We start from the raw sequence: 23,929 nt of genomic DNA on the forward strand, positions 1-23,929 counted from the left end.
TTATTATAATTCTACTTTTCATAACTTACTCAAAGAATCCTGATTTGTGTTTATTTTCTATGTGGTTCCCAAACTGAATCTGACACTGTAGGCCAGCGAACTGTATCGCCTCCTCCTGGGCCACAGGATGGGTGCCGTCTAAAATGGCGTCCCGGGACTAGATCAGGAAATACAGGTTGTAAACAAAACAGGTTTTAATCACTTCTCCTCACCTAAATCATTCCAAGATGAATCTGGAAAAGCTTCTAGACCAACATTTAAAAAGAAAAAATTTAGGAAGTCTTGAAAAAATTTGCCAGTCAATGAGTAGCTTAAAAGATTATCAGTGGTAATGTATCATTAATTATAATACACTCAACGAAGAGTTTTGCTGAAATCAGGTAAAAAACATATGTTGAAACAAATACTCATTAATTTTCCCATTTCAACGTTCACCTAGTTCCCATTTCAATGTTTACCTATGTGGTAATGTAAAATATCGTTAAAATTTGTGCCAATAAATAGTCACAAAGTCCATGTTTAGTGACTTTTCTTAAAATGTAAGGGGAGATAATCAGAATTGTCTCCCTTTGTACCCTACCTGGACAAATAGCAAGTTGAGTTGGATGGGATCACGCTGGTCGACGTTTTGGTCGGAGTAGAAATATTTTCTACGTAAAAGTAATGTGTCTTCATCATTAACGCCTTGTTCTCGTAAAGTCTTGGAATGATCCAACCATTCCACTAAAGAAAGAAATGAAAATTGATCAATTACTATTTGTGTTCTATATATGTTATCCGATGTAAAACTTAATTTTAAATGTCATCATTATCTATTAAACTTCAATGAATCACATTTCTCAGCAAATTAGCTTAAGATAAAAATTATTCCTTTTCTTAATTTATCAATATTTACTTATATCACAAAAGCAAGCAATAAATAGATCACCAATGGGCTATCAGCCATTTTCAATAGTAAACGTATAACGCTATAAGGTACACTAGAAAGTGTATGTCTTAGGTATACATTAAATATATTTAGTACAAAGTATCCAATAACAGAAGAAAGGTCTTGCATTTAAGAATTTCAATACTTGAGAAAATGGCAATTTAAGAGTACTTTAGGTTGCAAAGTCATCTAAAAACATTCTGTATCAACTAGATTTTGTCAGCACTATCTTACATTCATCATCTGTGTGAAGTTTTTTCCTCATTTCCTCTAACTTTTTCTGGTCCTTGGCGATGGATTTATCACGTTTTATTGTCATGGTTTTTTCTTTTTCATCATCAGCTAGATCGCGTACAAGTGAGTATTCCTCATGGTTGGCAATTCCTGGAAATTGAAAAAAAATTTTACTTTAGGTTTCCTAACATTTCCATAAGAACAACATACATTATAAAATTACTCAATCACCCCTAAAATTTCAACATGGACTGGTCTAGTGTTTGATTTAGAAGAGTCTAAATGTGTCTCTAGGGGTGAATGTGATAACTGATACTGACCGATACGTGTACAGATGGTGACCATGAGTTGACCCACAGTATGACTATCGTCCACCTGGAGTTTCTTAGCGTTGCCTTCGAGGGTTTTGATCTGTAGAATCCTCATCTTCTTTCTGTATTCTAATAGATCCTGGAAAACAAACATGAGATTTAGGTAAAATTTAGCATAAACAACAATTCTGTATTTGAGTTATCTGTCCTTGTAGGTAGGTATTGATTGTGATTTCATGTGTTTTCGAGCATCCTGTCATACTTTTCAGAGAAAACAATACTTTTCCTCACAAAATAAAGATGTCACAATTGATAACTACCCACAAGGAAGATAACTCTGTAATATGAAAAGTCGGTTTAGACATTTTTTAGAGATAAATCAAGTGTTTGTGTGTTTATGAAGAAGGACATCAGTAGCATACAATTAAAATTCTCTCTGTGTCTTCAACGTAAATAATATTTCATTCATAATTTATCTCTTGGATTTATTTTGTATTGACATGTACAATTTCCCTCTAAACGTCTTTGAAATGTATGAAACTTTGCAGGATTAACTTTTCAACCCAATAAGTGCCCAGTTTGTTTAAAGAATTGACAAAAATGAAAAAGGTGCTTTATAAGACAAAATTATTGCAAACCTATACAGTTTTGGTTTTTATTTATGCCCAGAAAATTGAAACTGAGACCTCAAAAGGAGGAGAGGGCGTTTATATGGACATGGGTGCTTATCGGGTCGAATATGAAATTCAGGTTTTTTATTGTGACTTTTGTCTAAATATGTTGGCTCTGGGTCATTTTAGGAGCTTAGAGGTTGGAGCATGTAGTAGCTGGTGGCTCCCAACTTTAAAATTTGTAGAAGGATTTAAATGTGTATTATTAGCTAAAAGAATTTAGGATGTTGTTTCCTTTTTATAACTGAAAAGCTACACAAGGCTTTACTGATAAACAAACTAAATTGTATCTGGTGAGATTTAATCTAATGTTATCAACTGATCAAGTTATAATAAAGAAATTAATTTGAACCATGAGATTGTCTAAAACTACAATGGAAACTCCTATGAATTTTAGAAGTTCTTAATTAAAAAAGAATTATCAGCTTCAAGAGCTGAACTTAAAAGTATATAAAATTGTAACCATCAAGATTTTGTCATAATAATTTCTAACTATTTGCAGAATTACAAAATATTCCACTCATTAGCGAATTGTATAATGGATCCAATTTCTCAAAATGTAAGTTTAAAGTGGCCCTCGTTAATGGGATATTTGTACCTCCTTCAACTGAAGAGCTCTTCCTGATTCACAGGAAGTGAACACACTCAGTTATACATTGCCCGCACCCCTTATATGTCTCAACTCTAAACTATTCATATGTGTGTACCCCCTATAGGGGTAGGTTACACCAAAGGACCTGTCCTCTATACATACATATGTGTGAGTACTCCTTGGGTAGGTTGTACCATAGTAGAATAGTAGGGTGGGGATGTGTGTGTGTTTGTGTGTGTGTGTGGGGGGGGGGGGGGACAGAGGCAAAGAGGTTAGTTATGAAAATTCTGGTGTTCTACAGTAAAAGATGCTTATAATTAAGTATGCTTACATCATGTTGATGGTTATAATATAGTGATTTTATTCCTTGTCAATGTCCCTATAAGATGCCTATAATATGTGTATATAACAAACTATCTTTATAATTAGGTAATTTTGTTGGTCCTAAGAGGTTAGTTTTATAACCATATTTTCTGTATATATATGCAAAGACAATGATGTCAATCTTATTGATTGGGAAAAGGATTCAGCTTTCGATCACATTTATTCTCTAATTTACAAAATTGAGAAGAAAACAACTGTAAGTAATTGTAAATTTTGGGAAGTTGTCTTGATTAATAAATTTTAACAGGAAATTACAGAATATTCTATCAAAAATTTCAACAAGACGAAGGTGGTCAAAATAATGTAGATGCGGACTAAATAGCACAAAAAGAAGAGACTGGGTGTTGACTCCTGGGAAATATGTGACGCCTCCTAAATGTCAAAATGAAAGTCCAAATGTGAAAGTGAAACAGATCAAAAAGATATGATCCTCTGTTCTACAAGTCTTCACATGTAACGAATTATTACAGAAAATGTTTTATAAATGCTTCATACAGCCATCTAAACCTAAATCCCCTCTTTCCCCAGATGAAAACACAATTGAATCCTTCTTATTCTATAGCTGGAAGAGTTCATAATGAAATTTAAGGGGCGAGTAAGTTAATTATGTCATGAATAACCTCAAAGTCAATGCAATGCTTCAATGTTCATAGATATTTGTACTTTTGTGATGAAAAGCCCTCCTGACATTTAAATTAAATCTTACACATATCAAAGTTTAAACCGATATTGATGTTTATTTACCTACATTATTATTTACGACTGGGTTTAAACACTTTCTATGACAAGGATGTATGCTTATTTAAAGCATTCAAAATGCATATTTTCATATTTGTACATGACTGTAAATGGATGTTTTAAATATTTCCATAAATAGTCATTTTAGGTCGAACTGGCGATGGTAAGGAAATACACTTTAGCCTGTCCCGAGTCACTCAAGTTGAAGAGCTTTGAAAATTAATACTGACAGAAACATTATAAACCTCTTCAAAATTTTGTCCTAGCTCCATCCTAATGCTAAATTCATGACCTTTGTCTGTCCTGATGCCAGAGTGTGAAAGGTCACATGAATCAAAGGTCAAGTATTGAATATCTCAAGATAATGAGATTCTCAAGTGAAAAAAATTTCCTCCAAGCATTAAGGAAATGCTTTACATATTATATTTTTAACTGTCATTGGTGTTAGGGTGAACAGGAAGGATATTATTTCCTTAAATCCATTCAAACATTTTTATTTATTTGTTTCTTTATTTTCCCTGACAGTAAAACTTAAGAAACCAGAAAACTGGTCTGTGGCAACCATTGCGCATTAGACATTCAGTTTATTATTATCTTTTTTTTTTTTTGACACTTGCACTAATGATTTATTGGGTTTTATTAGTTTAACGTCCTATTAACAGCCAGGGTCATGTAAAGACGTGCCAGGTTTATTGGTGAAGGAAAGCCGGAGCATCCGGAGAAAAAGTACCGATCAGCAGTCAGTACCTGGCAACTTCTCCATATCGCATTTGAGTTTGCAACTCAGATGTGGAGGGCTTGTGACAATATGTGACATTTTAACCACTCAGTCACCATGGCGTGGCCCCTTGCAGTAATGATGTGAGTTTGAGGCTAGGATATAGATGTACATCTAATAACTTTCACAAGTACACTGCATTTCTAAATGTGTGAGAAAGCGGGCCAACAGATTCCTTGCTGTCACTGATAGCGAGTTCATAATTCCTGCAGTTCATGGCATTCCCATTACATTCCCTCCTAAAGTGTGATCCTTACTTTATACACTTGAAACTATGACCCTATAAGGATACCATATGCATATAGTCACTAGTTTTGGAATACTTTCCCTGGTTGTATAAGAAGTAAAATTGGATGTGCTTTGTAACACCTTATTTTTTTTTATTTTTTTGCATTTAAACCCAGATTTGAAATTGTGTGGGCCCATGCTTGATGAACTAAAATATAAAAAGCCTAAACTAGGTGAATTTCCCACCCTTTTACAGACTTCATCCTTCTTGTCATGATCACGTTTCTTTTTCGAAGAAACACATCTCATTTTTATTTCTTTTTTTATCCGTTATTTATACAGAGCTTGATGGCACATTTCCTTCTGATTATACGGGACATTGTAACTAAGGCGTTATCATGGGAGAATAAGGACAGATAAAGTTAATAGGGCTAACAAATATCATCATTTTAACTCATATCAGGATTTTTTTCAAAAATATAATAAATAACACAATACTTTTTTTGTATGTATTAGATGTGCAAATTTATTAGAAACTTGAAACTGAAAGTTTATTAATTTGATTAACCAGACTTTCATTTCATAAGAATAATTTTATAGGAGGAATAGATGACTTTTCCAGGAATTTACTTCTAACGTGTGTGAATCATCCTGACTACTTCTATCATGAAAGATAAATCCATTCCTTCTATATCAGGGTTGGTAAATCTGTTATAAGTGAGATAACTTGCTCCATTTCTCAGTAAAACTACTGGAATTCAAACAGGGGAGGTAAATCTGTTATAAGAGATATAACTTACTCCATTTCTAAGTAAGTAGTAGTCCAGAGCTCTTCCTGACTCTAGCCACACCCCTTTCTTTGGATCGTCATCCTTCAGAAATAATCCATAATCACCAGCTGTAATAAACAATGGTTATAATTAACAAACAGCAAATAAACCACAGGGACTTTAGCTCCTAAATGAATGATAAACTAAAATCATTTTAATAGCTTTTCACATAAAGCAAAGAAGGATGTAGCGAATGTGCAAAAATTGTCCCCTAATGTGTAACAATCATAACAGAAACATTCAATAATCACACTTAAGTTTTTTTATCCCTTTTTTATTCTTAAATTCCCTTTTTAATAATGAACCTCAAATTATTCTTGATTCAATTTTTTAAAACTTTTTAAGGACTGTTGCAACATTTTGTTAGCAGGGTCCCACTGACTATAGACAGAACAGGAATTTCAATATTAGCATCTTAACATAAGGAGGTCACCTAAAATTAACCAAAGATGGGACAATTGTTATAACGAAGTTTCCATAACAACCGAATACTGTTCTCTCCTAAATGGGATTTCCTTTGCACATCTTCTCCGAAGTTAAACACTTCCAAGATGGCCGTCTCTCGGGACGTCACTATTACACAACGCGGTAGTGTAAAGCCCTATCAATACTGAGTAGAATACATTTTATTGGCCACATCAATACTAACAGCATTTCTAGTCTTATTCTTATGTGCAGACTATTTCCATACATAATTGATTCAGCGGTATCAGAAACTCCTTTAATATCTACATTTATAAAAATTCAGAATTTCTATGCTTCTTGCAAGGTAAATAATAATTTGACATGTTGTTTTCACACTAATGGAAATTCCTTCATTATTTACTTTAAATTTTAAGAATGACCAAAATATCATTACTGAACTGTTTCCAATGTGATCAATATTATACTCGTACAATTTGTTTTCATATACTGCGATCTTCCATTTTTGTTGTTTTTTCTGTTATCAATTCTATGAATTTATCCATACGAATACTTTTGGTTTGGTTTATTTATTTTTACGTCCTATTAACAGCCAGGGTCATGTAAGGACGTGCCAGGTTTGTTGGTGGAGGAAAGCCGGAGTACCCGGAGAAAACCCACCGACCAGCGGTCAGTACCTGGCAACTGCCCCACATGGGATTCGAACCCGCATCCCAGAGGTGGAGGGCTAGTGGTAATATGTCGGGACATCTTAACCACTCGGCCACCGCGGCCCCATACGAATACCAAGCAAAACTAACATCATTGTCCAAACATTAAACAAAGAAAAAAAAATGTCACTGTGAAAATTATGCAAATATATCTCATGAATATTAATGATCAAATATACCTCATGAATATTAATGAGTAAAATAATCACACTTCACATGAACAAAAACCCCTGCATCTATATGTTAGCTTGGGGTTTAACATTGTCAATATCATGGACAATCACATAACAGCCTAAGCTTATGCATGACCACCAAACACAAATATTCATGAATATTCATGAGTTTGAGGTTTTTTTCAAAGAGTCTGCCACGTCATCAAAAATGTTGAGTTCACCTTGTTTAGTCAGATTTTGTCAAGTGCCAGCAATGATTCAGTCATACTTTAGGTTTGCCAACAAATCCATACATGTAAAACATTTTCAAGACCTCAACAGATTAGACTAGGATAACGACACTCAGTAAGACTTGCCTTAGCTGTCACCTCTGTATAAAGACCACTTTCTTACATAGACCACTTTCTAAATTTTCTAAACAGCAACACTGATTATTGTTGCTAAATCAAAATTCAATGTTTGACCTGTTCATTTAAAACAGAAATATACATACCGTTTTCGACCAAATAAGCGCCCGCCTCATTTCAGTTGCCCAGGCATAGAACCAAAACTATCAAAACTGTATAGGTTTGCAATAATTGCTTCTTATTAAGCACCTTTTCATTTTTTTCAATTTTTGCCCATGGGCGCTTATTGGGTCGAATACGGTATATGTAAATTCAAATATCACAGAAAATAATTCTAATAGCCCAGCATTGGTTTGTAAAGTCTTCGATATTTTCATGAAAATATTTTTTTCATGTATATAACTAGATTACTAAGTAAAACCATCTAAAGTTCCATGAACATGGAAATTGAATGCACCATTAACTATTAACTTTATGAAACATTTGGACCACCATTTCAGAATTAAAAAGAGATGCAAATCAGCTATCCAGAAATTGGAAATTAGCAGAACAAAAAAATGCTTCCACAATACACTGCTAAAGAAACTATAATCCAGAAATGATTTATAATTGGTTTCCAGACTAGCATTCATAATTTACTAAATTGGTCGTGGAACTTGTGACCTTTTCACAAAAATGTCAAAATGAATCGGAAAGCCGCTATGCACACCGAGTCGGCCAGTATACACCACTAAAGCGCGCCCTCATGCATCAACTGATCTAGTTTCTGATTGGTCGATATGAGGCCCATTACAGATATGTCATATTACAGTCAATTATAAAACTATTCTCTCATAGTTTTGATAATGTCAAATCGATCGCGGGCTAAATGAGCTGGCCATGTGACATTTGCAGCGGACAAAATGGCAAAATGGAACAGAAACAGTATAAAAGAGATCGAGCACATGGTATGGAAAGTTCAAAGTGATTTATGCCATCTAAGTCCTATGGAGGTTTTGGATACGAAAATATCACTACTGAGAATTCGTGAATGAATAGTTATAGGTAATGGGTACAGAAAAAGACCATTAATGTAATGCTATGGTATTAACAGTATTAAAGAGAATACACAAAACTAAGATAAATTCGGTCTCGTGTTTTGCAACATTAAATTTCATGGTCAGCATGACTTGGATGCTTGAAAGATACAAAAATCTTTGATATCTCACCAGCTTTGGAAGAAATGCTTTAAATCTAATTCATTTTTCTATTAAAAAAAACTCTATTACCTTTTTCCATGAAAAAAAAAGTTGTTTATATCTAGTAAAATACTTATAACACTTTAAGATCAATGGATGCATTTAAAAAAAAAAATTCATCCAAAAAAATTCAAACGTGTATTTTCAGTATTCAGTGATTAAAAGAGAGCATAAATTCCTTTAATCTCAAGCATGAACAAGTCATAATTTCATGAATTGGATTTGAAAAAAAAATAAATACGCTTCCTTCCGAAAATGAAATTCAAGATAAATTCCAGGAATTTAATCCTGTCAGTTACTTACTGTTTCCTTGCTGTATTTCCACTAATTTGTCTCGGATGATTTTACAAGCGTCGTACACGAGGGTCGACGGCTCAAACTGCATCGTCTTAACAACATTGTTCCCCACCACGCTGATTTTCAGCGATAGGGTAGCCATCTTGGATCGGCAAGTGCGCCTGTTTTTATTACGTGTTCCTAAATCTCGTCACTTGGGTTCTGTTTTTTTGCTCTCTTGTTCTGAATTTTATGGTTTCTCTCTTGATCTTGCCTCTGTTGTTGGCACGCCTGAAAAATACAACAAAAATTGGCCATGAATATCAGATATTACAATTTAAAACATAACTTCATATAGTAGACATCATGTTACCTCAATGGACAATGCATACATCTTTGATGAAATGAATAAAAATTATTATATTTGATGAAATAAACACCCCTCCCAAGTTTTGAGGTGCCAATTTTTCTGGTCTCGAATCAAATACAAACAGCAAATATAGAAAAATCTTCGGTTTCTTGGTTATATTTGTTGCCAATTGATTTATGGCTTACATTGTGTAATATTTTTATGTAAGGTTAGCCCGTATTTGACTCTATTTAGTGCACCCTATTTTTTTTCATATTTTTAAATGATCTGAGTGCTAATTCGGTGGAATACGATATGTTTAAAAAGTGTAGAAAATATAACCGCAGGTATTCCAAATAAATCTTCTGTATTTTGTGAAAAACAAAGAACAATCACTTCAGACACCGATGCCATACATGACAAGAAAACAAATCCAGCAAATAGTAATCAAAATTTGAAATGATTGAATCACTCCCTGCTGGCTTGTGTTGAATACTATGAAAATCAATGTCAATTCTAATATGAAAACATCCACAGAGTAAACATTCATCATCTCAGACCATTTTTTTTATTACAACAATCCCGATTAGGTTTATTAATGTCTTAATATAATGGTGAAGATAACAAAATAATCCATGAGTGCTGTAAACATCGTAGCTGATACTGAACCTGTTTTATCACGACATTCAAAATATGCTGACATGACATTTTTAGAGAACAATAAGTTTCCGTCTCAATCTTTCTGCACAGTATATCTGAGACAACAAAAATTTCTAATGGAAATTGAATGTCCTTTTACAAGACCAAAATAAGCAACTCATTTAATATTAGTTTTCAAAAAGATTTGTTTCCCATCAGTTTAAAAACTATTTGTTTTCAGATCAGTTTAAAACAGATTTGTTTCCGATGAGTTGTTAAGTGCTGATACAGGGATTATTCTGTAGAATGAAGCATTGTGAGTTTGGGGTGCATCATGCCATTTCTCTTACATACTTATTCTACCTCCATTCAGAGAAGAGTTCGATGACTTGATTATTAAAAAGCAACGGTGCCATTATCATCAATATCTAGAGTCCTATGGGTATACAATATGTCTATGCAATGGTTGCAAGAGGAAAATTCTGCAATTACACAGTGATATATACAATGCTGTGATTTAATAGAACTAATTTACCCCTGAAATTATGCAAAGGTTGAAAGAGTTCATTTTGAATTTTTAGGGGTGATCGAATGAGTTAATATTCCCTACAAGATCAAGCAATATGAAATGTATTTGTTGAGTTGCCTAAACATTTTTACCTCCACTGAGAAAAGAGTTCCATAAATCATCCAATACTATGTAGTCCCATTGTCCGCCTTAATTAGGCTGCTGATCAGTTACACATTGAAGAAATCAATTTGAAACTTCGGCCATATCCATTGGAGCTGTATATAATCAATGGCTCGACACATCCATTAAAAACAGCTAGTGTACCAGGATAAAAGTCACTGAACTCTTTCCAGGGTCTACCACAGCCAATATTCAAATACATTGATCATCAAATTTAGCTTTAGTCAACATCAGAGGAAAAGGGTTTTTTAATATAAAAGCACATACATGAATCTTTTCTTAGCTAAATGTTCATTTATAATTATGTGCCAGATTTTTTTTTTCAATCTGTCATGCAGGCTTCATTCAATACTGTAGATAATTTCCAAAAACATTTTAATACATTTAATTCTCAAATCTCAATTTTTAAAGTTGTATTCATATGAAAAACATTTAGAATTAATGACTAATATTCTAACTTTCTTTCTAATTCACAATGAACTGTTCCAGTCTCAGTATAAGAAGAGTCCAAATCTGTCTCTTGGGGGAAATGAGATTTCAAAACATTTTTGGAACCATAGAAAACATCCCTGTGTCTCAGATGTACTGTTCTCTCTGTTATTTTTTGTATTGTTTTCCTACATCTTTGTATTTCCTCTAGAGAACATGGTTTTTTTCTGTATTGTTTTCCTAAAGCTCAATAAGATTTTTCATGTACTCCGCAGTAAGTCCACATTGTGCCAGAGGCCTAATCCAATCGGGAGTAGGATATAGACACAGACAGAATGGGGAGGTATTGTATGTCACAGTTTCAATCAATCGTTCTTTATTCATACACTGTAACCGTTATACCATTTCCGCTGCTCCACAGGCGCGGTGGGGAATATAGACACTGCAAGGACAGAAGACGTGTCCTAACTTAAAATCGCAGATATTACATTTATATTTATCACAGGAATGGTCTAACTTAGAATTGTAGATATTACATTTATATTTATCACAGAAATGGTCTAACTTAGAATTGTAGATATTACATTTATATTTATCAGGTCTAACTTAGAATTTTAGATATTACATTTATATTTATCACTCTAACTTAGAATTGTAGATATTACATTTATATTTATCACAGAAATGGTCTAACTTAGAATTGTAGATATTACATTTATATTTATCAGGTCTAACTTAGAATTTTAGATATTACATTTATATTTATCACTAAACTAATCCAACTGTTATGCAATGTCAATTGAAATTTGAAATGAACACTGTTCATGATGATTATCAATATTTTTCAAAGCATAATTCAATTTTTTTTGTTTTTTTTTTTTTTTTAAATCAGAACATGATTACAAAATTTGGTAAATTGACAGCATTCAAAAATAATTGACAAATCAATTACTGAAATAACAACATCATTTTCCACTTACAAAATAGCAAAACACATTTGCTGCACTTTTTGTGTGATGCCTTTTTTAAACTGATGATCAGATTGGACAGAGTTACTAGTATGCCACCACTCTGTTGTATCTGAATGTTTAATATTCAACAATGTACTTTCAGCCAATCAACACTTTGTCTCCATTGCAATTACTATTCACGATAACGATTATTGTTCATATCAATCATTACCTAAAACTGTCATATTGTAGGGACCCTTCACAATTATAACATATTTTGAATTTCTTTTTTTTTTTCAAAATGCATTAAAAACCACCTTCAAATCAATTAACCTACATGTTCTTATCAGCAAAATTTTTAATATTTATTTCAAAATATTTCAATTACATGATTATGACATTAAAGCATTTCAATTTTGTGCAAGTAATGTTGTTGGTTTTTTTTTTTTATGAATTAGTTGATTTCAATGTACTTTAAGAATACTTTTTAAATTTATTATATTATTTCATCATGCTTTTCATATTGAATTTTGAAAATAATCTTTTGAAATATGAGATTCAATAGAACAGGGTGTTTCCAAACATTAAAACTATTACATTTCTAATGCATGTATTACTCTAAAATCTCAACAAAGTTCCAATCATTTAATGAAAGTCTTCTGTCAACATTCAGCTTTTTTCGCTTATTTTTTCCACTAATATCTAATTTTCTCTCTTCCTTATTTCCCGGATTGACAAATCAAACTTTAGGCGTTGATGAATTGTTTTTCTGTCGCGACACATGCACACTTAAAAGATCATGAAACACACTTGAAAATTGAGTAGCACTGCACGCAAAGGACATGCTGAGAAAATCAATAGCAATGTATTTAGCCTCGGATGTTAGAGTTAAGATTTCCGTCGTAATCACGTTTGAAGAAACAAGAATAATCTAGTTAGATAAAGTGTTTGTTTTTAGTGCCCTCCATGTCTTGATCATGATCGGTCGCATAACACAGCGTTACGACAAGCCAGATTGGTTTTATTTCCCCATGACAAATGTCTCAGCATGTGAAGCTGTAGTGTATGACTGTCAAAATACATGACACCATTCTACAACTAAAGAATTCAATCAAAATGTTATAGAACAGGGGAGAATGATGTCAAAATTATGACTGAATAATGCCATCAAAATGAATTACATTTTTATATATCACTATCACGATCAAATGTGTTTTCCGTCTTTGCATATTACAGAGTTACCCCCCCTTTCGTGTATGTTTCATTGTGACGTCATCACCATTATTTTGTAAGAAAAACATGTTTTCTGTAAAAATAAAATGTTATGCTCGTGATCACATGATGTCACAATCAATGTACCTACCTGCACTGGCAGAAAGAGGACAGATGACTAGATTGTACCTGCATACTATAGAGTTGTCTGTTCCTGGTGTATTGATTGTGTTTATAACAATATTTTTTTGATGAGAAAGTGGAAATTTCCACACAAATTTTAATGGTTGATTAAACTTATTATACCTATCTGGAAGAGCAGATAAAAATCGGACATTCACTCATTTTGTTTCACTTTCATTTTCATTTCTATGGCTCCATTTTATTTTTAATTCTTATGAAAAACTCATTCACCCCTGAAGACACTTTTGAACTCTTCTGATTCAAAGGTTGGAAAAGTTCATTATCAGTCTTTAGGGGTGAATGTAGAAAACACTATCCCCAACAACAGTCATAAGTTGATAACAAGTAAATAATTCAGGTCAATCAGTCCTTTTCAACAGTAACTGAATTTCTAATGTTAATATTTGCAGTTTTAGTGAAGTTTCTATCAGAAAATATTTAGGTTATTCAGTATAGCTAACTCTGTAGAGCTGTGATGATTGACTTATTCACCCTTAAAATTCATAATAGACTGGTCTAGTCTTTGATTAAAAAAAGTCTTAATGTTTCTTTAGGGGTGATTGAGTTAAATATCATAATTAAATGACTGAATAATATATCTTATAGACTCCAGCAAATTCAGTGAAATATGAAAACATAAAGACTAAAAATTTCATTTCTGGTTTCATTTGTACTCTTGCTTTGACTTTGATCAATTCAAAAAATTTCCTCTCTTCGTACAATAATTCAAATTTGAAAATGATTGCTTTTCAGGCATGTATGCTGTATATCATATAAATGTTCATCACAGCTACAGGATATGAATTTGATTTTCAAGTATACAATTTCAATAAGTTGATATCAAATTACAATAACTAGATCGACGATACAATTTTGTTGAGTGGGAGAGAAGCAGAACATTTAGAACCACGCACAAAAATCTGAAGATAATTTTTCATTAAAGGAAAAAAAAAAAATTCAAGGGAGATAACTCCATTGAAAACCATCTGTACTAATACATCCAACTAAATCTGTTATTTCCTATTAAAGACGTTATGGTGAAGCACAGAACAAAATAAAGCAAATGAATTTTCTCATTACAAGAATAATTTTTTTCTTATAGAGAAAACTTATTTCCAAACAAACTTCGAAAGTATCTCCCTGCTCTGAATCGCATCATACATAACATCTCTGCAAGTAGCTTTCTATCATGTACATGTAATAAAGTTCCATAAAAATTACTCATTTCATATATACAATATATAGACACGTCATCCAACATTTGATCAGACGTGAACATACAAACAGCCCCCTACATCAAACAAATATTCTTCAGGACAAAAAAACAACATGTTAGTTCTATGATCCCCGTTCTCCCCCCTCTTTCTCTCTTCTTTTGAAAAAAACACACCACATACTGAACAGAAAATAGCCAATCTATATAATACAGTCACTCAATCAAACATAAAACTCCCCAAAACATCAAACCCACATTCTGCTGAGAACAGAAAACTCAAAGGCCGGTAGACAATATACTAGAGATATTTACCTTGCCTGTTGTTGTGGCGGGGAGCACATGCTGGGTTATTATTGCCTGGTGATGAAGTATCCTCCCCTGTACAGGGACCTTGTTGTACTAGTGTCACAAGAGCCTGAATCAATGGTCCGTCTCCCCACTGATACAGTACTATAATGTAACAGTTTGTCACACAGAAAAAAAACCCAATGAACTTTAAACGGCCAACACTTCCATCGCATGTACTATACTGATGTACATTTTCTATATACTTAGTACTATAGATATTAGTGTCACACAGCTCCTAATTTCAAATTTTAGATATATTTCCATATCCCCAATCCTTTTTTTTCTTCTTAAGTTTCATGTCCGATTCATATACATTAAGCTCCATTTTAAGTTTGAATAGCTATACTTCCATACCTTCCTGTCGTTCTCCTTTCCAAAGTTTGATCACCATATGCATTCTATACAGACATGTAGCTCGTAATCTTACATTTTAAATAAATTTCCATACCTCCTTCTTTTTTCCAAAATTTTGTCTCTCCATATGATACAGCTCCATTTCAAGTTTAAATAAATGTCCCTAACATCATATCTTCCATTGTCTATTGATATCCTCCTTCCAAACTTGTAGATGCCCCCAACTTTCCACCTCCCCCCCCCCCAAACCGCTTCCAAACTTGTAGATGCCCCCAACTTTCCATCCCCCCCCCCCAAACCGCTTCTAACTTGTAGATGCCACTTTCCCCCCCAACTTTCCACCTCCCTCCCCCCCCCCCCCCCCCCCCCCCCCCCCCCCCCAAACCGCTTTACTCCTTTACAAAGTTCCATATCCATAGACTTTCCATATATATACTCCTCAAATTAAAGACATACTTCCATACATGGTCCTCTATCCCTCTAACTCTCCGCCTCTCCCCTATTCCTTGTTTCATGTCCACACTCCTCTTCAAATTTTACTTCCATGCCCTTCCCCTTTTCCCCTCCCCCTCCCCCCCCCCCCTCCATTAACATGTTTATTTAACTTTCCAGCCAGATAAAGTTCAGCTGTGACATTATGAATGCCTGCAATTTTTGTAAACCATGTAGCTTGATTGATAACATCATTGTGACATTGGGTGTTTCAGAATAAGTGCTCCGCTATGTTTGATATCATCATAGATATTCTCATAACAAAGATTTTAATTAACTTAACAAAACTCTTCCAAAAGACTTTTCATGTTCAAAGTTGAAATTGTTAGTCTGTTTTTATTTCGTATCTTTCTAACAGCCATTGTCATCTAACTTATTCACCCCTGAAGACACATGTGAACTTGTCTGATTCAAAGACTGGATCTTTTCATTATGAATTTTCAAGGGTGAATTAGTTAAGGACATATCACAGGGTTATGAGACAAGGGAAAGTTGGAGTAACCTGAGAAGAGACCACCGACCTACTTTCCATATCCGCAAATACTGCCCTTTTTGGAATAAAAATTTCCTTCTTAGAAATGGAGGGCTATTGTATATATATACACTAGTGGTCAGAACAACTAAATCACAGCCCCATTAGTAACTCATTCACCCCTGATATTTCAAAATGGACTGGTCTTGCCTATGATTTAGAAGAGCCTAAATGCATCTTCAGGGGTGAAACGTAATATATCAACCTAGAATGTACTCTAGAAATACTTTAACAATAGTTTCACGAATCCACTTAACGAACACAACCACCCTAAATGTCCCTGTAAATTCCAACCAATCCCTGGGGTTGTTCTCAATATTCCATCCAATCAGATGTTAAGCCCTAGGAGGCCTCAATACATGTATAAATAGATATCCAGCACCCTGAGACCACAATGACCTTATATGGTTAATAGGTATCATAGATTTGGACTATATGAATAATTCTTTTTATTCATCATTTATTTTGTATGCAAATAAACATGACAGTCTTAGAGAATCACCAGATTCAGAGGTCCAGCATCACAATTTTTAGAATTTAAGTAATGAACTATTAAAAAATATTTCAGGCTTTTTATGCTGTATATATAGTTATCAAATTTCCAGAGGAGAAAATTTCGTATTTTCCTCTTCAATACGAATTTGTGGTTGGATTTCAGCACCTTGATCTACACCACAGATGTTTTCTGTGGCAGAGTACAATCAAGGTCAGCAAACAATCGTTAGTTCGTTTTACTGTCAGTCACACAACAAAGAAAATCACACATGTAATCAAATACAAATAGGACCACTCAGAAACAGGAAAATTACAAATACCATGCAATTTACTCTTTCAACAAATGGTTCGTGTTCGAAGGCATTTGGAGCTACGAGAGGCGACCAAAAACGCATCTCATTACGAACAGCTCGACCATCTGTCGTGTACACATAAGTGCACTATATTCTATTTTCATGTGATATTCAGCCATTTTATTTCAAAACATTGCAATGCAAAAAGAATAATGGATCGTTTAAAATAATGCAGTATGCAATTTTTTTTAGTCCATTTGACTTTTCATTCTTATAACATAACTAACAATATTTCAAAATTTCAAAACATTGCAATGCAAGAGATCCAAAAGACAGTGGATTGTTTAATGTATTATAAAAGTATTTTTGTCCATTTGATTTTTGCAGTTGATTTCCTTTTTACAAAATAAGTAACAAATAAATTTTATACAGATTTGGTTGGAATAACATGTCATTTATCTGGAAGGTTTGTTTCTCTTTTTGATATGTAAATTAAGGGATTCATAAAAAGTTTTTAGAGTTTATTGAGCAGTACTTTGGTATTATTCCCTCACTATATATGTTTCCTTGTGTTTCTAGTAATGCTATCTTTAAATGATGTCAACATCTTTGTTTTCTGTATGTCCTGATCAAGGGGCAGGATTACCACTAAAATTTGAAAATCTTTTTTGTCAATGTACTGTTAGAATGAATTCTTAAATTTCCCCATATTTAACTCATCAATGATATAAACTTCTCCAATGGAAAAATCTGAAAGAAATCATCTATTCCTTTCATTTTATTGAAATCAAATGATTGGACAGATTTTAAAATAAGCATTCCTCAATTAGGAAATGTACATCCATTTACTTTGTGTGCTAAGATTGTCGTGTCCTACATAGAATTGTCCCAAAAAAAAATCATCAGATTTCTTTACGAAATTATTCATGAAATGCTCTTCACATCAGCCAATCGTCAATCCTGATAAATCCTGTTCGCTATTCCGAGGAAAACCACAGAACGTTTTATCAGATCCTTCATCGACATATCCTAGACTTTTTTAATATGAATGCATGAATATATGGATCTTGTGGACTTTTCATCCCGACATGGATTGGACAGGTTTGGAGAGTGAAGACTGAAAGGTTGTACTAGACTGGTCTTCAATGATGGTCTATCAATGGTCAGGCACTTTTATATAAATACAGATAGAAGATTCTATCATTAAATCTACAAATAATTAATACCAAACTACAAATAAACAAAAAATAAATCAGACAAGGAATGAAGAGATATATATCATCATTTTGGAGACATTTGCAGAAATGCTGACCTAAAGCTGTGTTTTTTAAATCATTGATTTATTCTATTCAACTATTGTGGTGCCCGATGCCTTTTGAGTTTGGGAAATACTGCTTTTTTTCTTCTTTAAATTTTGCAAAGCTGACAAGATTTAATTCCATATTTGATGAAATATTTCCAAGGAATTGGTAATATGCCGCAAACTTTTCTGATGGGGAGGACTTTTATTTGGCCGTGAAAAAAGTCAATGACTTGGTATAGCAATGACGGCATTGATAATTCTATATAAGAAATTTCATGTTGGTGGTGTTTTTTTTATCCTGGTCTATTTTATATAAGTCAACAATTAAAAAACAGGAATTTTTAAAGCTAGAATACTACACACTAACAGAAATCCTTGAGGTAACACAATGATCAAACAATTTCTTGAACTACAACTAAATCCCTTGGGGATAAGAGTTCTATTTCTGCTGAATGGCGATGAAAGACCAAAATTCAGAATTCCCCGATTTCTGATCTCAGTAAACGCCTCATTTACATAACTGTAAGCTTAATGCTCTGACAAAGCGATCCCGTTATGAAGGAATGTTGGGTACAGTTCCCAAGGGCTAGTATTAATTTGATTATCGTCATATTCCTCATCTCGGTCTTTTGATGTTCAGTATTCTACAGAATGGTAAAGTGGTCCCTATTCCATTTGATGACGTTGAAAACGAGACCAGGCTACTCAACTCAGAAGATTACGATCGCAGACTTTACGGAGAATTACCAACCTAGGCAGTTATGATGGAATTCCGCGAACAAAAGAACAGTATCAATCCAGGGCCGTCTGCTTCAGTGGAGCGACTGTCCTATTCTGTCGTGATATTTAAACAGCCATAAAATATTGTTAGACTATTAGCTGTGAAATTTGATGGTGATAATACCAGTAATGATCAAAAAGGCATTAAAAACTTTAAGCATTAAACCTGTCTACTTGTTTTTAATGGTCATCATAACCATAAAATCTGTCTACATTTAATAGACAGATTCCTTCACAGATATGTCCAATGTAAGTAAGTGCTTGTCATACTAAAGTTCGATTTCAACTCATGAAAATATAATTCCTGTAGGATTTTTCCACAATGCTGAACAAAATTTTTGATGAGCTTCGTTCATGAGAACAATAGTCCATGGAGTAAAGATCCTAAAGTAGGCCTAATACCATTGGTCTAACCTAACTTTGACAAAGAAACCCTTTGGTTCAGTGGTTTTAGGTGTATTTGTCATGCAGATCTAAACTTTTTTTTATTAAATCAATAAAGAAAATCAATTAAGAAATCAATTACGGAACACAATTTTTGTAGAAAAAAAAAATTCAGACAAAAATAATGCTTATAATTATCAAGAATACATTTTTTTTCAGAAATGAGAACACTTCGATAATTTCAAAGTGATTTTGAATAATAAATCCGATTTGGGCCATTTACATAAATTGACATCAATGAAATGTAACTGACTCCCTATTTGTTTGTTTTTATTTGTAATAATTACTAACATCAAATATTTGACAAATAATTTCTGTAATCAAACTAAAATAATCTGACTTCAATATAATGACTAATATAATTTGTGTGCTTATATTTATTTAAATAACTATCACGAACAGCCAATATTATCTTATCAAACTAAAATGACAATGAAATATTGAGAACCATTTAACCCAATCTAAACTTCTAATGGATTTATAGAGTTTCAGAGCTCTTCGTTCATACAGCGAAAACCAAGCCTCTTGGCTATATGATCCAGGTTGGCTGGTCGTTTTATAAATGGTTTGAAAACAAGAAGAGTGAAATTACAGATTATAAGCTTAATTGTGATCAATTTAGTCGGAGTTATTGAAATAAATACCGGCAAATTAGTGGCATTTAGGTCTGGTCTTTATACAATAATGAAATAATTCCCCCTCTCAGTGTATTATGATCCATCATCCATGAACGATACGCCAACGGCAGATACGACAGATATGAATGACACACCAACTGCAGCATGCCTTCAAAGTCATGAGTCCTCTGTCTCATAGCCGTCCCTCCCTACCCATTATTTATGCATGCGAGTCGTACCATTGGCATTTACACCACAGAGCAATCGGAGCCTCGCTTTCAATATACAATGTGACAGAGCCTCGTTTTCAATATACAAAGTGTCCTTTACAGCTGTGAACTTTACCAGTTGACATTTTGTCCCGAATTTCACATACTTGTTCGCTGTTATCAATGACGATAATAATGAAGCCGAAGTGCTTATTTTCCAATAAAATATACAGCACAGAAATATATTAGTGGCTTTTTCTTTTATAGCTGAAATGATGATCAATTTCAACAAACGGACATTTTTATTGTGGCAGTAGTTATAGCGTACAATTTTTTGTTTGATAAACATGTACACATAAGTGTTGTCTCTAAAAGTTTAGCGTTGATGAATAATTCAGTCGTACAGTAAGTATGCTTTCTTTCATGTATTTCATTACATTTTCCCCATAATTAACCAGTAATGAGATATTATTTCATTCATTTCAAAGGATCATATCGATATATTCATTTTGGCATGAGCTAATTTTTATAATTTCAAATGCACAAAGAGTATGTAATACCAAATTTGGCATTGCTTATTCGAAACTTAAAACTTTCCCCCAAAACATATATGCAATACATACAGTGTTCACCCCAAGTATTTTCGATACATTTTCAAAGATAGATTTCTTTTTAATTTTAATGTCATTTAGCTCCACTTTAGGTGATTATGATGTCTCGTATTTTCTTGATTTGGTGATGACACAAAACATTGGTGGAAGGTGGGACTTAGCAACTGTAAATTGTATTTGGCCCTCATCCACATTTTTAGCATCTAGAAACCCCCAAATTGTACTTATATGTCGACCCTGCAAAAAATATGTACATTTGGTTTGTTTATTTTTACGTCCTATTAACAGCCAGGGTCATGTAAGGACGTGCCAGGTTTGTTGGTGGAGGAAAGCCGGAGTACCTGGAGAAAAACCACCGACCAGCGGTCAGTACCTGGCAACTGCCCCACATGGGATTCGAACCTGCATCCCAGAGGTGGAGGGCTTGTGGTAATATGTCGGGACATCTTAACCACTCGGCCACCGCGGCCCCACAATATGTACAGAGCATTTTTTTAACTGTAATGCTGAAATGGCATGAAGTATAGCCTTCTATGTATATTTTGCATAAACATTACAGTTCTAAACGTAATTGATTTCTTTTTCATTTTTCTTTATGAGCATATGCATAAGCATCTGTCTCTAGAAGCACTTTTTATGAAATACACAATATTCCAATATGTACTAAAATACCTCTGTCTGTAGTTATAATTACTATGCTATCTATAGCTATAAGGTCATTTTCCAAACAACTCAATTAACTGGAAACAAGTTGAAAGAATTATTAAAAGAGATAAGATATTTTGGACCAGAAATTTTCTTTAAATCTCATCCAAAGTATCTGGCCTAATTTGATGATATTTTTTTACAGAGGTTTCAACTAAAGCTCAACTTGTTCATCACTGAAATTCATAATGGGCTGGTCTAGTCTTTGATTTAGAAAAGTCTAAATGTGTTTTCAGGGGTGAATGGGTTCTCAAAATGAGTTCAGATCCTACGATCTGTTTTATTCATAAAGAAGGGATTTTTTTCAGCAAGCAAATGTCAAATAAAGGAAGATGTGTTGCTAGGAATTTGAAAAATATGTGAATATACGTTTTCTTAAAAACATATTCATAAGTAAGTGATCACGCAAGACCAATATTCCTATGAAATGGAAAAAAATTAAACAACACAATGGAATCAAATTTGGCTCAGCACAAAATATACAGACTTGGCTACTAAAAACATAAAAGTTGAACCTGCAAGGTTTTCTATACATGCTTGAGACGGTGTATAGATGGATAAGAAAGTGGAGGGTGATATAATGAAATTAAATGTCTGGACATTCTCAGATGGTTATAATCTTTACATAAATCGATATTAAAATTTCCCCTCAACTTGGCTGACTTCCTGAGATGGCGATATTCACGAATCTGAAATGTCTTTAGAATAGTTCGGACTTCTCATGTCCTTTTTTATTCACAAGAGATAGAGGAGTGTCGGGAGGCCAATACATTCATATTTCTTGTACATATTCAATCGAGATCAAAACTAATACCAAGAACTGAAATTGAGCAGTGCCACTGTGGCTGAATAACAGCGAGACATTCTGCAGTGAAGAGGAAAATCATTTTTGATTGGTCGATCATAAATCGGTGGTAAGATGCGGCCATGATTAAGAAATGTTTCCGATCTCATGGATACAAACATTTGTATCCCACGAGTATCACAAGAATTTTCATCTTGTCCCATCCCTTTATAATTTGAATGGGTATCATCTTTCATTGATCAGGACTGATCCATTATGGATTAGAGGGGTGAAAGGCTAACTCGTCTGTGCCAAGCCTAATTTACTGGTATTATGTTGCCTTGGCAGATGACAACATCAATCACAATGATTTGGTGATCAAAATTCATTGCTTCAATGTTGTCTCTTAATTTCTTGGCTCCAAGATACAGCTTATTTGTAATGCAGTATATCATGAAGAAGAGATTCATCTTTGCACCATAAACATTTGAAATCTACTTTTTTTAAATTCTTTTTTTTTTTTTTTTGCCACTTATTTCTTCCTTTCTCACATATTTTCAAAGTTTGATTCCTCACTTTCTCTCCCAATTCATTAAATCTGACTCAACAAAAAGACCACATTCTAGACTACTGTAAAATATTTATAAGTTTCCTGTACTATTGTGATCAGCATGATAACATACATCCAATAAGGATATGTGCATACATATAAAGATTTCTTTTTTAATTTTTTCATTATTTTACTCTCATTATCAAAATATTACAAAAATCTACAAATTTCAGTGACAGACATATTAAAGTATCTAAACTGAGCTGCATAAATATTTTCCTGTTTGTTTGTTGTTGGTTTTTTTCCATTTTTTTTTTCATTTGCATATATACATATAAATGGGATCAGACACAAGTCATATAATATAGAACTTAATAATTTCCCTGTTATAAAGAAGTATTATAATATAAAGGATTAGTGGATACAAATACAATTCCTTTCTGTTTTTATTTCAGTCTTAAAATAGACTTGTTTCTAAGAAGGAAGTATTAAGAAATTTCATTGCCCACAATATCAAATCGCTTATGGTATTTCAGAAAACATCTTCTAGCTGTTTCTCAGAAAAAGGAAGTTAATTGTTTAAAACCAATTAACTGTACAATTACGAATTTTTTCTTAAAAGCTAGTGTTTTTATAAATAATAGCTAAATGTATGTAAATAACAACTCATTTGCAATTGTTACGTAAATTTTACACCATGCAGTACTTGACTTTGTAGTATCGCATTATTCTTTTGATTAAACAGGACCATGATATTTATGAAAACATTGTATAAATTCAATTGAATCAAACTAATTTTTCAGTAAACTGAATCATTTTTATTGTTCCACTGAATAAATATTCAATGACAAATAATATTCAATAAATGAACTTAATCTTCAA

The 23,929-nt window shown here is 33.2% G+C and overlaps 1 protein-coding gene across 1 annotated transcript in view; it reads right to left on the minus strand.

Annotated features, from left to right (window-relative positions):
• LOC138305989 (talin-1-like) overlaps positions 1-23,929 on the minus strand; it is a 91,102-nt gene that overhangs the window by 62,943 nt on the left and 4,230 nt on the right. Inside the window, 6 exon segments of the mRNA XM_069246300.1 lie at positions 30-157; positions 581-723; positions 1,163-1,312; positions 1,483-1,612; positions 5,665-5,762; positions 8,889-9,152. Coding sequence (XP_069102401.1) covers positions 30-157; positions 581-723; positions 1,163-1,312; positions 1,483-1,612; positions 5,665-5,762; positions 8,889-9,024 — 785 coding nt within the window. The 5' untranslated portion in view covers positions 9,025-9,152.

This window comes from Argopecten irradians, chromosome 13 (genome assembly GCF_041381155.1).
Source record: "Argopecten irradians isolate NY chromosome 13, Ai_NY, whole genome shotgun sequence".
Classification (NCBI taxonomy): domain Eukaryota; kingdom Metazoa; phylum Mollusca; class Bivalvia; order Pectinida; family Pectinidae; genus Argopecten; species Argopecten irradians.